At 30.0% G+C, this 18,044-nt stretch overlaps 1 protein-coding gene across 3 annotated transcripts in view; it reads left to right on the top strand.

The window, feature by feature from the left end:
* The first annotated feature begins 1,398 nt into the window (after nt 1–1,398).
* The window catches only part of LOC122635709 (protein bunched, class 2/F/G isoform-like), a 136,736-nt gene continuing 120,090 nt past the window's right edge, over nt 1,399–18,044 (top strand). For 2 of the 3 annotated variants that reach the window (XM_043826224.1, XM_043826226.1), the window contains exon 1: nt 1,650–2,724. In XM_043826224.1, coding sequence (XP_043682159.1) covers nt 2,710–2,724 — 15 coding nt within the window. In that variant the 5' untranslated portion in view covers nt 1,650–2,709. Of the gene's footprint in view, nt 1,481–1,649; nt 2,725–18,044 lie in introns of those variants that run through there. The other variant, XM_043826225.1, reaches the window with a different exon arrangement.

Consider the following 18,044-nt stretch of genomic DNA (forward strand, 5'->3'; position numbering starts at 1 on the left):
TGTTCTTCTCCTAAACATTAGTTTATTTGTATTGGTTGAACGATAATGTTACTGTTTTTAACAATTTATATCTAAATAAAAAAACAATAAATTTAAACGAAGAATATTAATATAATAATGACAGTATTGTATTGGATTGGACAGCAAGTAATATAAGTCATTCGAGAAAAAATACTAATTATATTATTTAATTAGATATAAAACAGTATAGTGATAAGAAGTAAAATAAAAGTAAAGGATATATTTAGGGTAATAATTTATTTAACATTAATAATAATAATGACAATGACTGACGATAATAATAACGATAATAAAATAATATAAAAAATATATATATAACAATTTTGAATTAATTCATAAATAAATGTCAGTTTTATTGTTAATAAAAATATTAAAATAATAAATTCATATTATATAATTATATTAATAAATTCATAAAATATGATATATGCTAACCAATCCAGTCATATATTAACAATAATATGAAAATGATGTTTTTATTGGTTTTATTGTTAATTCAAATCAATTTAAAAGATAAAAAAATGAAAAAGAAATGAAAAATTCTTATTACAAAATATTATATATACACTAATCGATTCGTATATTATTATCAATAATAATAAGATATTGACTATAATAATAATGAAAATCAGAATTTCATTATCATTATTCATCTCATTATTATCAAAAATAATGACATAATAATTATAATTATAACAATATATATATATATATATATATATATATATATATGTATGTATGTGTATATATGTATGTGTAAGGTGTATAAGCGTAGGTGTAACGAAATGTAGAGGGTGGTTTTCACTGATTGGGCGTGCTTCAAGATTGCTAATCTCTCTCTTTCTCTCTTTCTCTCTCTCTCTTTCTTTTTGATGAGAAGGGAATCAATATTATTGGATTGCTTCGATAACGCCTCGCGTAAATATAATAAAGCCCTCGACGGTTCCCTACCCTGGTCCTACCCACCTCCAACGGAGTGCTCCTCCTTTCGTTTCACCTCCCGTAAGCTCTCGTACGCGAGCCAAGCGAAACCTACGACGAAAGATAATGGTCGAAGCCCCTAGGCAGCCGGTGGTGGGTTGGATGGAAGAAGAGCTTCGCTTACCTTCTCCCTTTTTTTCTAGCCCCTTCTCTTTCTCTCTCTCTCTCTCTCTTTCACCCTCTCTCTCTCTCTCTCTCTCTCTCTCTCTCTCTCTCTCCCTCTCACTCATTCTCTCTGTCACACTCTTACTCGCTCACGCAACATACACACGTCGCGCTGCCTGTTTCTCTCCCCCTCCCTTCGGTCTAACTCTCCCTCACCACAAGGCAGCGCGCAAGGCAGACCTGCCGAGCAGCAGAAGAACCGATTCAGTGAGTTTCAGCTCGAGCCGGCGAGCGTTTGGCTCTTTCGATGATTTCTCTTTGTTCGTATTACTACCTCTTCATCTACGCCGTCGTCGTCGTTGTCGTTATTATTGTAATTATTCTAATCGTCATAATCGCGATACTCGTCATCTTCTTCCTTTTGTCTTTCTTCCTTCTATCTTCTTCTTTTATCTCTTCCTTTTTCTCCTTCTCTTCTTCTTCTTCTTCTTCTTCTTCTTCTTCTTCTTCTTCTTCCTCCTCCTCCTCCTTTTCATCCTTCTTATCCATCCTCAACACCTTCTTCCCGTTCTTCACTTTTTTCTTCTTCCTCCTTTTTCATCCTCTACTTCTTCCGCTCACTTCTCTTCTCCTTCCTTTTATTATCCTTTCGTTTCTTCAAAATCGCACGTCAGAAAAAATACGTATGCCAGTTCGCGTGTGGTCAAATTATTTCTAACTGAGTTGTGTATACATTTGTTGTTATTATTATTATTATTATTATTATAAATTTCTTTTTCCTTCTTTTAATTTATTTATCTCCAAAACTATTACGAACTTTTCCAAGATATCAAGTTTTCGTTTCGATATCGAAAATCCTTATATACCCAGATTCAACAACAAGGATTCACGATTGGATTCAGTGGTTCAAGAACAAGAAAATAAGGGGATACGTATAGCATTAAACTCGGAGACTTCAATGAACGGTAGCAGAATGTCGCGATGCATGGGACATCCTGGCCGTCGATGTTTCTCGAGTACGTCGAGCTGACAACGTTCCGTTTCACGATCTCGACGAGAGATCGCGAGCCTGATGCGTGAATGGAAAATAAGAAGGAAAGGGATTGCATTTAGGACGAATCTATCGATCGCCGAACTGGATATAAGAAACACTGGATATAAAAGAAAATATATATTTCATCATCGTGGAAGAAAATATTTGGATAATCATTTGGTTTTACTTATTATATTTCTTGGTTTTGTCTCGTTTGTTTCTTCGTTTTTTTTTACGTACGTCGACATGTAGTGATCGCGTTCAACGAACGATCGAGCGCAGCAATCAAATCGGATTAACGTTTATTTACTTATCCGTTTATTTATTTACATTTCTGTTTCTTTTTTTTCTTTGTTTTACCCTTTTTTTCACTCGATAAAAACGTAGTACACGTGTCAATATGAACGATTGTTCAGTTATGTGAGTGTTAACCGGTCCGTGGTAACGGACATAACGAAGAAGAAGGACGGAATCGTTTGTAACGTCCGTTTGTGTATACGATTATATATCTTACGTTATTTAACAATCTCCGTGGGAAATTATTTCGGACGTCAGTAGTAAAACGCAGCATGGAGGATATGAGCGTGAGTATTATAACAATGAACGTATATAATATTATTTTTTTTAACGTTAATAAATAACATACGTATGTATATATGCATGCGTGCGTGTGTGTGCGTGCGATAATCGAACAACAAACTTTTCGACTATATTACATCATTAAAATGAAAGAGGATACGTGGATGATATCGCCTTATGAAAATTCTATCATATATTAGAACTCTCTTGTGTCGGTTATCATCGCTTATGATCGAGAATAGCATATTTCTTTCGATTTATCCGAGCAATCTCTTGAATAGATCAACAAGGATAATACTAACGACGACTAAGGAAGAGGAGCAAGGTGATTGCCTTTTAAATAGCATCCCGTCTTGGGCGGTCGAGATAACCTCACCGAGATTATCATTCGGATTAATCCGAGTTAATGAAATTTTTATATCGATCGATAAAGAATTTCTTCTTACTAAGAAGAGTTGTGGAAAGGGGAGTGATAGAGGGTTGATAATGATGATAGTATGGAGGGAATAACGCAAATATCGTATCGAAACATAACACGTGGGTTTGTTAGAAAACAAACTTCGTATTTTCGAGTTCTGTTTTCGTTGTTTTGTTTTCATCGAGTTTGGGTTGGGTATTTGGGTACTTAGGATGGATCGACGTCCTGACATTGTGACATACGATGTATTAAGGCAGCCGACGACAGACAAATTTCCGGCTGGTTTTAACGCAAAAAACGCGGGAGACGAAACTGTCCGGATTGGTCGGATCCGGTTGCTGCTCGCTCGTTAAGAAGCATCTCGGTCGATTAGTCTTGAGAGGTGCGGTAGCGAGACATATACACGTATACACACATACGTATATACTTACGTATATACATAGAGACAGTAGATATGTAAATGTGTGTGTGTGTAGATCAGTGTATATATATGTATGTTCAAGTTCCGTCGAAGAAGAAGAGCAAAAGGATATCTTTGTGGTGCGCCGTGCTTATTAGTTCGCATTGGTCAGCTCTCGCGCCTTGTTCGCTCGGGACAATGAGGCGGGGATTGCATATTGTTGTTTATATTTACGTGCCACCGCATAAATCTTCGTTTAACTCGCATTCAAATCGGCACGCACGAGCCACGTGAGTCCCCTAAGTGAACTAAGAACGATGATGATTCTAACGGCTGCACGAGTTATCCTTTAGATTCTGGAATGCTTTGATCGATTTAATAGAAACTGATTTAAATATCTTTCTTTCTGTAGCAACATAACAATAATAATTTTAATAATAATAATAATAATAATAATATTAATGATGATGATGATGATGATGATAAGTATGGGATGTAGATATTATCTTTGAATAATATCATTCAGAAATCTGCGTTAAAGTGACAATTAAGGAATGATAGTTATTGGGTCAGTATTTTAAATAAATGGTTAATTTTTTGTAATAAAATATCTATAAGTAATATGATAATAGATGTGACACAACTTTGGCACTTAATTATTGAGTTGATCAAAGTATTCGTGTGTGTGTGTGTGTGTGTGTGTGTGTGTGTATTGACTATTTATCAAACAAAATATTTTTCTATTAATTAATGAAAATATTGACCAAATAAATATCGACCATTTATTACACAAAATATTTTTTCATTAATTAATAAAAATATCGACCATTTATCATACAAAATATTTTTCCATTAATTAATAAAAATATCCAGGAAATAAATAAAATAGATAAAAATTAACACGGCGACATAGTTCAATACGATTAAATAAATAAAATGAGATCTCTTCTTATTTCCGGATTCGAAATTAATTTTCTAATCCATGTTAGAAAATTTTTTTCCTGTTTTTCTTTCTTTCTTCCCTTCTTTCTATTTTCACACGAGATATACATAAATCTATGAGTTCAACTCTTTGACCCTGAAAGATGAGATGTAGCAAAGAAGATGAAGATGAAGAGGGAGGGCGAGGGGGAGGGGGAGGGGGAGGAGAGGGTTCTAGTTAGCGCAATAGTACGCCCTGTTAGAGGATCGAGTTCAACCACTTGGCGTGCCATTTGGTCATTAACGACGAAGGACTTAGTCTTCCAAGCAATTTGTACGTTAAACGATAACTTGTGCGTGTTTTTTCGTGCGTGTGTGTGTGTGTGTGTGTACGCGCGTACACGCGCTATAACTTTGCCTTTCAAAAGGAAACAATATTTTCAGTCGCGTGCGAATCTCATGCACGTAAGAAGTACTTACTTACTTACCGAGTTCGATTTAAAATCTTTTCGCACGAGTGAAATTTATCTCTGTAATTAATACGCGGAATGGACTCAATGAACGAAGAGTTACTCAAAAACGTTTGATATAATTCATTCGGATATCATTCGTATGCCTTAAAAAATGAACGTAACGTCTTTGTTTCCTAAACGAAGTTGATCTAATAACTATCTATCTGATCTAATATTGATTCAGTAACTAATTAAAAATTATTTTAAAAATATATTTAGAATTATCCTTTTATAATTAAATCAGTTGAAAATATAAAGAACTTGTAAAGAAACGTATTAATTTAATTAATTGGAAGAAACGGAAGTATCACGTTTGAGATGATTCATTCAATCTTTACCTATATTCCTAAATGATTAAAAATATAAAAGAAATGTATGATTTTATTTAATCGGAAGAAACCGAAGTATCACGTTTAAAATAATCCATTTGATTATTACTTGTATCTCTTAAACGTTTCACATAAACATCTTTGTTTTCCAAACGAAATTGATCCCCCAACTCGTTATTAAGAACAATCCTTAAAAATATAAATGACGTATAAAGAATCGAACGATTTTAATTAACCGGTACGAACCGTAATATCACAATTAAAATAATTCATTCAGTTTTTATCTGCATCCCTAAATGATTAAAAATATAAAGAACATATCAAGAAACGATTAAAAATATAAAGGATGTATAAATCGAACGATTTGAATTAATCAGAAGAAACCGAAGTATCACGTTTGAAATAATCCATTTGATTATCACTTGTATCTCTTAAACGTTTCAAATAAACATCTTTGTTTTCCAAACGAAATTGATCCCTCAACTCGTTATTAAGAACAATCGTTAAAAATATAAAGGACGTATATAAAGAATCGAACGATTTTAGTTAATCGGAACGAGCCATCGAGGTACCATCGAGGAATGGTGATTCGACGAAAACACGAACCACCGTACGATGGATCGTTCATTATGCAGGATGAAAACGCGTATCGGCCGCTTCTCGTACTTACTTAGTTAGTTACTCGCGACGTCGGCATTCCGCGCCTCGAGGATGACGAGGGCGACTCGTCGATCGGCGGAAATTGCGATCGCTTAACGATCCTCGCCGCCTCGTCTTCGAAAAGGGCTCGAAATTTCTTTTTCTTTTCGTTTTCTCTTTCTTTTAATTTTTTATTTTTTTATTTTTTTTTGTAAATCTCTACCCGCCTTTAAAACTCCACCCCGTCGTCTTTCTCTTTCTATCTATCTTATCTTTTCTTTTCTCTTTTTTTTCCTTTTTTTTTCTTTTTTTTTCTTACTCTCCTTTCATTTTGAGATGCATTTCGGGAAGGCCACAGGTGTATCTCCCCCTTCTCTACCCTCCTAACTCCCCTCCCTCCCTTCCTCCCTTCTTCCACATGTTGAATTCGTAGCCCACGGCTTTTCGATCAGTTTCTTAACGCGGCATGAAATTGCAGGCGCAAGGACTCCGCCGAATGTCTCGAAATTACAGTCACCGTGCTCGAATTCCAAAGGCAATGATTGTCATTGCCGAATACCGAACTATATGTTACGTTAACACGTCGCATTTTATCACAGATGTTTTATTACTTAAATGTTATGCTCGATGCATCTGTATGCGGATAAATTTTTCAATCGCTGGTATGATATTATTTTCGTATTAAATATTCTTTTTGAAAAAGTGTTTTGTAATTATATTATTTTTGCAAGGCACGAATTAACGTTTATTTATTATATATTATTAAATTATCTATTATTAATGTTAGATATAGGTAAATCGTAAAAATGATGAATTTCGAATTTTATATTCTTTGATTATTATTAGAAAAATGTTTATTTTAATATTTACTATTCACAGTGTCAAGCAATTTTTAAATTGCTTGTAGTTTGTTCATAGTTTGAAATGATTATTATGTTAAATATTATATTTGAAGAAATATTTGCTAATTATATCTTTTGATAAAATATGTATTAATGTTATTATCGTTTAATATATCAAATATTATATTTGAAGAAATATTTGCTAATTATATCTTTTGATAAAATACGTATTAATGTTATTATCGTTTAATATATCAAAATTCTCAAAATTACGGATTTTTTATCTTTCGATCATTATTAAAAAAAATGTTATAAAGTTAACATTTTTTATACCATACTCAGTAATAAATAATTTTTAAGTTTCTTATGATTTATTGATAATTCAAAACCGTTGTCACGTTAAATATTCTATTTGAAAAAATATTTGCAAATTATACTTAGGTATATATATTTTTAAAATGATCGTCGTAGTGATAAATTTATAAATTGTTTTATGAAGAATGAAATAATAATTATTTTAATAAAGTATTAATTAAAACCTGTTTTTATTTATTTATTATTAAAAAATTCAATGAAGTGAAATAAATGATAAATTAACAGTTTTCTTATTTCTTTTTGCAATTACTTGTCAAATTAATCAATGCAATAACGAAATCCCGATAGTTTTTATTAAGCGTGCGTTTTATTAGATCAAGTGAAATATCACTTTCTATATTTTTGTCATTTGTTGTTTATTCATAGATATTAATCACTATTCATATTTACACGATTTAAATGATGAATTCAAAAATCACCATAAAATTTTTTATTAACTTATCATTAATTAATATTGATTAATATAAAATTCGATATATTCTCGTTATCCTACTATCGTCAAATATAAAAAGCTTGATATTAAAACGACAAAAACAAAAAAGACAAAAAAAAGAAAAAAATACAAAAAACAAGAATTCCTGCAACTTTCTTTTATTCAACTCAAGAAAACAATTTTTAGATATCTACTATATGTTCTTCTAATCGCCCGAATAAAATATACTTATGAATAAATAAATGAAAAAGAAAAGATATAGAAAAAAAAGAAAAATCATCGACCGACACAAATCTGAGTGAAATAGATCGAGATTTCGTTTTTGTTTTGTGCTCGTAGAAATCAGTAGTATAAAGTTCGGCCTCGTAGAGAGGCGGAGATCGAACATTTTCATAAATTAGTTCGCGCGTGTAAGAAACGAAAATGAGCGACGATGACTACCTCGGGTATCGTTTCGAAGTAATTTTCGTTGGGCAACCAACCAACCAACCAACCGACCAACCAACCGACCAACCAACCGACCAACCAACCGACCGACCGAGAAACCGACAGACCGAAAGACCTACTACTACCTGCTTGAATAAGTTTCGATCTGAGCTCGAAGCTATACACTACACGAGCAACACCATACGTAGTATTTTACCTAGCAACGTTCTTATAGTAGTAGCACCACACGGGATATGCGGTATCCTGAAATTATAGGTATCGATTCAACCAGAGAGTTAGAGAGAGAAAAAGAAAGAGAAAGAGAGAGAGAAAGAGAGAGAGAGAGAGAGTTAGACGTCTTCCATTTGTAGAGACGCCTTTTCCAACGATGCAACCTGTTGTTAGGTTTAAGAGTGTTACCTCTTTAACTCTCCTTTGAGAGAAAAGATTTTTAAAATATAAAAAAAAAAGAAAGAAAAAGAAGAAACATGGTCACTCTTCTTTTACAACCTTTGCTTTATTTTGCTTTTAATTTTCCGTATTATCGTGCTATGACGTTGGGTTTCATGATAATCGTTACGTTCTTTTCAAAAGATTTGATTAGATATGATTTTGTAATAACTGAAATTAATGACTTAGTGCACCAATGAATATGAATTTTTCGGAGCTTTTGAGTTTGAGTAATCCTTTGCCGACCTGTAAAACGTTCCCTAGAAAATCCCATAGAAATTCCATTTGTATGAAGCACGATAGAGGATGGCATCTGGTAGTCCACTCGCGTATCGTCCTCGACGTATCAAAGCCACGTGCCGAAGGATCGGACAAAAGTTGTCTTCGTTGTCGCGTCGCATCTCTTCCCTTCAATGATTATTCCGCTCACGCGGTTGGTAAATCTTCGAGAGCTTTATTCTTGAAAAAGAAGAGTGACATAGGGGAGAATTGTTAATATTGTATCATTTGAGATATTTCATATATATTATATTTTTTATTTTCTTTCTTATAATTTTTATATCGTAGAATTGTATTATCGTAAAGTTATATTTCAGTTGGATAAGTAATGGAATTTTCCATATATTCAGATTAATATATTTATATATTTTGTTTTTCAATATATATATATATATATATATATATATATATATATATATATAATTATGCAAAATATATATAAGATATATAGTATAATATATATATTATATATATATATATATATATATATGTATGTATGTATGTATGTATGTATATATGTAAATGAATAGATCAAGTATTTTCATTTATAAAAATTTCGATATTGACGGAATTGTTATAAATAAGGACAATTTAAACAACTTGTTTAATTTAGCGTTTAGCAACATTCCTTTATAATATACTATCCTAGAATCTAAATAGATTTCTGTGGATTCACTCGATAGATTTACGATTTGACATTTTTTATACTCAATAATAAAAAAAAAAGAAAAGAAAAAGCAAAAAGAAAACAAATCATATACAATTCAATCGAGATCTACGTACTTAGAAATTTTTCCTTACGTTCAACGAATTCACAATCGTCCCAAAGAATAATCCGAGAAGGAAATAATCGAAACTTGTCCGAATCTAAAATGAATTCGTAAATCTCTCTAAAACGTAGAGAATTCTGATCCGAATCGGAGCAGTCTTTCCCTTATATTTTTTCGTTTATTTGTTCTTTCTTCCTTTCTTTCTTTTTCGTTTCTCTTCCTCCCTTTTCTTTGGCTCGTTCTCCATGTCCTTCCGTCGTCCCTTTACGCCTCAACCTTCCTCCATCACTTCTCAGCGTTCGTCACCATCCTTCTTTACTCCTTTCCTCTTTCACTTCTCTGAGTTCGTCACCATCCCTCTTTACCCCTTCCTTCTTCATGTTTCTACGTTCGTCAGCACCCTTTCTTACCTCTTACCATTCCTTACCCCTCCCTTACCCCTCTCTTACTCTTTCTCATCGCATTCGGAATTCAGAGAGGACCGCCGTGCGATTACAAAGACCGGGTAGAAGAAAAAGAAGAGAAAGAGGAGTAGGAGGAGTAGGAGTAAGAGATGGGGTGGTAATGGTGGGGGAAAAGAAGGTAGTAGAAGTGGTGGTAGTAGTGATGAAGAAGGAGGAGAAGGAGAAGGAGAAGGAGAAGGAGAAGGAGAAGGAATAGCCGATGGGGAAAGAGTCCGGTGCTCGTCGAGCCAGATAAATCTACGTTGCGATCTGCACCCGGCAAAGTCGTTATCTCCCTATACACCTATGGTCAACACAAACCAACAGTTTCAGTTTTCAACGACAAACTCGCGCGACCGATCGACGATAGTCCCGGTCGAACGCGCGATCCTTCGTCACCCTTCTTCCTTTTCCTACTGTCTTTCCTCTTTCTCGATCGGTGGATGGGGCGGGGTTGGAGACAGGGAGGGTCTGAAACAGTCGGGTCGAGGGGGAGGTGGGAGGGAGAGGCAACGGGCCCAGTGAAGAAGGATTTTTTTTTAATTCTTTTTAAACGCTTTGTTTTTTTTCCTTCCTTGTTTTCTTCCTTCTTGTTTTCTTTTTTCTTGTTTTTTTTTGTTTCTTCTTTTTTTTTATGGTAAACACCGAGCGGTAACACCAAGGATGGAAGAAAAAAGATTCTACGGAATCGGAATCCTTCTGTTGTCCGTTCCCCGTGAAATTTCTACTTGTTTGTTGTCTTTGTTTTATAAATCGGTGTCCTGTAAAGGGTGTCACGGATCAAACGAACGTAACTGCTGATTTTCTGGGAGGATCGTTCCGATAAGAAAAATAAGTCTTATGTATATCGTTGTACGATTAGTCAACGATAGTCAATGCTTTTGCGTTTGTAATAGTTTGATTTTTGTAATTGATGGTTATATATTTTTTACTTTTTTTTTTTCTTTTTAATTGAGAAATAATCAGATAGTAATTGCTTTTTGCTGGGAAACGTATTTTTCTTTTTTTTAATAATTCTCGAGAATATTCTAATGCAGTGAAAATCATATTTTACGTTTTTATTTTTGTTTAATGGTTTTTATTTCGTTTTTGTTTCTTCTTAATTTATTTTTTTCAACAATTCGATCGAAAATATTCTAATGACATGAAAATTTCATTAGACGTTTTTATTGTTGTCTAATGGTATTTATTTCTATTTTTCTCTTTGTTCTTTTTAATTTTTTTCTCTTTCAAATAATCCGATTGAGAATATTCTAATGACGTGAAAATTAGATTACACGTTTTTATTTTGGTTTAATGGTATTCGTTTTTACTTTCATTTTTATTTTTTTAAATTTCTTTTTTTAAATAATCCAATCGAAAATATTCTGTGAAATAGAGTGAAAATCATATTTTATGTTTTTACTTCTGTTTATTTCTTTTCACTTTTTTTTAGTTTGCTGATTCTCGCAACAAATTATGCAGAACAAATTATGCAGAACAAATTATCGTTGTAAATTAGGTAAGTGATGAATAATGGAAAGGAAAATTAATGAGATATTTAACGAGTAGTTTCAATCGAAATTAACAAAAATAAAAAATCAAATGTCAATTAAGAAAACAATAAAACAAATATATGTAATTTATTAAAAACGATAAACAATTGGATAACTATATCAGCAATTGAATAACTCTGTTACCTATTTTCGGTTAGTTCATGACGTTTTGTACACCCTATATCTTTCAACGTACGTTACGTGTACATCTGCGAGCATACAAACCCTTTGCGATTCAAGATATGATTGACGATTATAATTCTGAACACGAAAAGTGTGTTCATATAAAAAGATAAATATAATGTTGTTATATAGTTTTAATATTATTTATTTATTGCTAATTTCATATTATTCATTTAATGTTATTCATTTATTATTAATTAATAATTAATAAATTTTTAATTTTGTTGATTATAAATTTTGATAATTATCATTTTGAAATAAATTATGTAAATATGTATCCCTAATATAGAATCACGTGTTTCAGGGTTAATTTTTAATGGCAAAAATTTTTGCATTATATATTATTTTTATGGTTCTATTTTAGAGTGAAAAATATCAATAAATTTTAATAAATAGTTTATTAAAAGTAGTTTCTTTTTCTATAGAAACAACAAGTTAATGATAGCAGTTATTTGTAAATAATTACTGAAAATTTTAGCATTAATTATTCTAACACATATAAATATACTTATTCTGATATTACTTATATGATCAAACAATACTTTATCACGGATTACAATTCACGTAAATATTAGTTTATAAATATCAGTTTATATAAATTGAGAACTACGAATAATTAGAAACGATAATAATAGACAAAAGTGTCAAATGTCAAAGAAAAAATTAGTTCTCTATTCATTTGTACTATTTTATCCATAAAATATATTATTAATATAAATATATTGTAAGTAAAAATTGAAATATTTATGTGAGTTGAGAACCACAAATAATCTAATCAGAAAATCAAAATCAACAGATGCAAGTATTCGCTAAGAGAAATATTGGTTCTCAATTCTTATTTATCGTTCTATTCACATGATATATTTTTAATATTAATATATTATTAATAAAAATTCTAATATTTACTTAAATTGAGAACACTAATCAATCTAATGAAAAAATCAGAAGATCAAAAGAAGATATAAGTATTGACTACGAGGATAAGTATAGGTTCTCAATATATTCTTATCATTCCATTTATGATACATTTTTAATAGAAAAATATTGTTACTTTAATAAATATTTGAATATTATTATTACGTATTAATATTTACGTATATTGAGAATCAATAATAATCTAATGACAGAGTGAGAGAGCCAATAAACGTTAAAAAAAATTTGTTATCAAATCGTTCTATTATTCTTATCATTCGATCTAAAAACAATATATACAATTTTTATTACAATATATACATTGACAAAAATTATTCAATAAAAAAATTAATAAAAAATTTTGAAAAATAATAATTGAAAATTCTAATACGAAATAATTAATAAAAATAATTATATGAAATTACAAAGGTGAATTAAAAATCATTAATAATAACATAATTCACAAATAATAATAAACAATTAGAAGTAACCTAATCAAAGAAACAAACAAAGCGATAATAAAAGACAAAAATGTCGATCGTGGAAGATAAAACATTTGTCCTTGATCCGTTCTATTATTTTTATCATTCGCTCGATATACAGTATATTTAGTACAATCTTATTACTAACAAAAATTATTCAACGAAAATGAATTGGAAGGAAGAAACGATATTCTTCATCGATTAAAAAATGTTGTTAACAAAAAAATAATTAATAAGAACAATCGTAAAAAAAAAAGAAAAAAAATGATTAAAGCGAATTGAGAACCACTAAACAACTTTAATGATAGAGTAAAAGGGCTAAAAAAATACAAATGGAAAAGGAAACATGGCAAACTCTAAGGGAGAAACGGTCAGGTATCCTCTCTATTAATGCATCTCGGTGTACATGTACGCTATTTCGATTTTCAATCTTGCGTTAATCTTCTCCTTACAGTATCGTATATCGTAGAGAGGTCAAAAGGTTAATTATCAGACGCAAGAGCAAGGGTAATAAACTCTTGCTTTACGCTTAGAGACTCTCGTAGTAATTGTCGCTTAAAGGCTTAAAGAGTAACCGAGCAACCAAGTCGATCGTTAGATCGAGTTAGAAACTAGAATGAGAGTGTTTCATAGTTGTTCGGTTAAATCGTCACAGATGTAATCGTAATGCGTAAGAACGGTTTCATTCACTTTTCTCGAGCACGCGAAGCTGTTCATAAATTATTTATCGGTTGGTACTTGGAACATACGATCGATGCACCTGCGCGCGCGCCCGCGCACGTTTGTATAGACATATATGTATAATATATACATATACATACACAGAGAGAGAGAAATGATGTTTCTACGTTTGCTGTTGCTCGCTTCGCATGGTGGTTTTCAATTACCGTAAGAACCGGATTTCTGCATGATCACTGGGAAATATGCCAGCCGGAAGAAGGACTTTCACTATGGGAGACACGAAAACCGATCAAACGAGAAAATCGGGCTACCACCAATCGATCGATCGATCGGTCGATCGAATTGATCAACTCTAACGACGGTCTTCTTATCTATTTCAAACCGGATCAATAAACATTATGACTTCTAACTTGTGGAATGGTGGAACATAATTTCTATGACACTATTTCACGAATGAAATAAAATGTTAGTCGAAAAGAAATCAGGAAAAAAATAAATAAATAAATAAAATGTCGATTTTATAGAACTACATTTCTCGATATCCATGATATGCTATAAATTTATTGGATAAGTAGGTTGTAGTAATAAAAAATATATGTTAGTAATAATAATAAATCAGAGCAAGTAGCCAATGATATTACGAGTCGAGATCGCAATAAAACGGAGAAAATTATAGAAACGATAAATATATCGAATTTAACGAAAAAAGAATTTAACTTCGAATTGAAATCGAGTGTAGTAATATTTTGTTAGCAATATTATTATATTTTCGTTTTAATAACTTACCGTTCTTTCGATACGCAAATAAATCTGGATGATGGATTTTGGATCTCTCGTTTTAGAATAACTGAAATAATAAATATTACAATAATATTAATCAAAAGTAATGTTTTTGTTTTATTTTATTATTGTAAAATTAAACTTGTGTATTAAAGATAATAACAAATAAACAATTTTATTCATTTACACGATTTTGTTTTACGATGATCGAGAAATAATTATTATTACGCATATATTAAATAAGTTATTTTCGTTTTATTTATTACTGTAAAGTTAAACGTATGTATTAAAAATAATAACAAATAAACAGTTCTATTCATTTACACTATGTTGTTTCATAATGACTGAGAAATAATAATTATTAAATAAATTATTTTTTTTTTCTTTTTTATTCTTATAAAATTAAAATCATTCAAGATAATAAAGAATAAATCATTTTTATAATGATTGAAAGAATTATCTATTACAAAAAGAAATATTATTAAATACGTCATTCTTCTTTTATCTATTATTATAAAATTAAATTCATTATAAAAAATAGTTACGAGAAAGAAAATTCTTTTTTCTTTTTTCCTTTGTTTGTAATATCTCTTAAATCGATAGACTTGTTGAAGATAGATTATTAATTCTAATATTAACTAATTAGCTTTCGTACACGTACACACGTGTGTATAATTATAATCTAATAATCTAATATCATTAATATTATAATAATTTAATGTTTCCTGATCATTATCATGGAAATAAATAGGATATTTTTTATTTTGTTTGAAAGCTTTCTATCGAACGTCAGCTGCGACATTTCTCATAGGTATACTATTCCAATGAAAATTATCTGATTTTATGTTAGATAAGACAAGAGGAGGGTTTATGTATGGGAAACGAACAATGAGTCATCAATTTCTAATACGTACACGTTGTATGGTTGCTCCCCCATATAACACATATAACATATGGTATGTATTCCGTATTATTATATAAATTCATATTATATATGTATGAATATATATATATAAATATATATTGTATATATTATATATATTATGTCATATATATATATATTATTATATTTATAATATATATATATATATCATACCAATAAACAATTTCCTTTTCTTTTTTTAAATCAATTATTTTTGATCCAAAACCATTTTATTTCAAATCCATCTTTTTTCAAATATTAATAAAAAAAACAACAAGCATAACAATAAGTTTGAAGAGTCTGAAAGGAGTAATTTGATTTTTTTTTTGTAAATGATCTGGAACTTTCGAGCCAGCCGTTATAAAGTTGGTAAATGAGAAATGTCAAAATTTTCATTTACAAAAATTCATAAAATTTCACTGAAAAATATTTAGAATGAGATCATAAAAATTTTTTTTGGTTCACAGTTACGTGATACAAGGTGTCATATTTAACATAATCACGTTAAATATCATTGTTGCTTTTTGACAATATAGGAGTACGTCTAAAGACAAAATTGTTTTCTTCGAAAATACAGTAATAAGAAAATTACTTTTTTCAATGTCACTTTCGTAAGATCTCATAGTAATACGTTTCTTTTTTATTTTTTTTTAAATGAAATGATATATTTTAATAACCGTGCGATAATTTATACAAAAAAAAAATAACTTCGAAAAATATCGTTTTATTTGATATCGTTAGAAAAAATTTCGTCCAAATAAGAAAAGTATTACAATTAAATTTATTCATTTAAATGCAACGTGTTGGAAATATAAACAAATATGAACAAAAAAAATAAAATACGTATTTCGTTTCTTTTTTTTTTTAATTAAGTTAAGTATTCTATTAATCATAATAAATTACAAATAACAAAATAAATAGAATAAATAATTCTGTCAATTTTTTATTTTTCTTAGAGTTAAAATAAAAAAACAATATTTATCATGAATAATATACTACCGTAAAGGATATAATAGAACGTAATTATTATGACACGTGCTGCAATCTTAGTAGATACTTTCGAACTAGTATTGCAATTTCTGATTGTACGTCTTATCGTAAGAGTGTTAACATAGTTGTTACGTAGTGTTAGAAAACGTATTAATAGGAAAATACATCCTTTGTAGCATTTACTATGATTTGTGTAACATTGAATAATGGTAATCTATCTTTCAGATGAAAATTATAGGTTCTAATGTATCTTTACATGAAAAATGTATGTAAAATTATTACATCTTTTTCAATCAAAAATGTTTCTTATTTTCCTTAAATGTTATCTCAAAAGTCAAAAAAGAGTAACCTTCGAGAGATATTTTTTTTATAAACTTTATTTATTTATAAACTAAGATTTATTAATTTATGAACTATAATATTACAACAAAATTATACTGTACCATTATGAAAAAAAAAAAACAACCATCGTTAGCAACTCTTTGATATCTTTAAAAATGATCTTGGAAAAAAAAAAATAATAATAATAATAATAATAATAATAATTTCTATATCATTACACTTCATTCTCTAAACAATACAGTTTTCTCTAAGATTTTATTCAAGATCATAATATATAAAAAATTATATAAGAAATTAATATAATATAATATATATACGATATATATTATATTATATATAATGTATATATTATATAAGAAATTAAGTCTATTATATAATATAAGACTACAATAGTATATAATATAATAATATTATATAATATAAGAATATAGTCTACGATTTTATTTACTTATCATTACAAAACTCGGATTAAATTAAATTGAACACCCTATGTATACTGTATAATATAATGTATGAGGACATTATGAGAATATAAAATTGCATAGAGCGTTATAAGAATACTGGGACAATTTTTGCATCGTGTATTGCACGAGCCCATGTTATACAAAGATATATACTATATACTCGTACGGATATATACATACATACAAACGACGTATGTACCTACATACGCGTAACCGAGTTTTCTCCCTAAGGGGACTTACGTTAATTGGCAGTTATTTTCTATCTGTTGTCTAACAGCAACGTCGTACACGCAGTAGGCACATGCATATGCATGCTAGAACGATAGAAAACGCTTCTCTTGAAATCCTCGAATCGCGATCCATGGATTTACGAGATAAATCGAACCCTTACGACCTCTTGGAATCAATTTGTGTATTTACAAAGGATCACTCTCTATCTCGAGATTAACGTGACTTTGCAAATTGTTTCTTTTTTTTTTGTATTAATATTTTTAAGAAACAGTTGAACTTGAACATGATTAATTGAATGAAAGATTATAGAGATATTTAATCGAATATTAAATATTAGATTGTTCTCAAAAAGAAAAACTTCGCGCGTAAAGTCGTGTATGATAATAATGTAAGTGATAATAACATGTTCGTATTACTTCGTCGACAATTACATATTACATGTATATATGTAAATTGATAGATACAATAGATTAGATTAATAACTATAAAAGGTTCATTAGATTTTCCCGATAGGGTAAATCCTTGTGAGGAATTTATTATTCTCCTTCTAGGGATATATAAGAGAA

Source organism: Vespula pensylvanica, chromosome 19 (assembly GCF_014466175.1).
Source record: "Vespula pensylvanica isolate Volc-1 chromosome 19, ASM1446617v1, whole genome shotgun sequence".
Taxonomy (NCBI): domain Eukaryota; kingdom Metazoa; phylum Arthropoda; class Insecta; order Hymenoptera; family Vespidae; genus Vespula; species Vespula pensylvanica.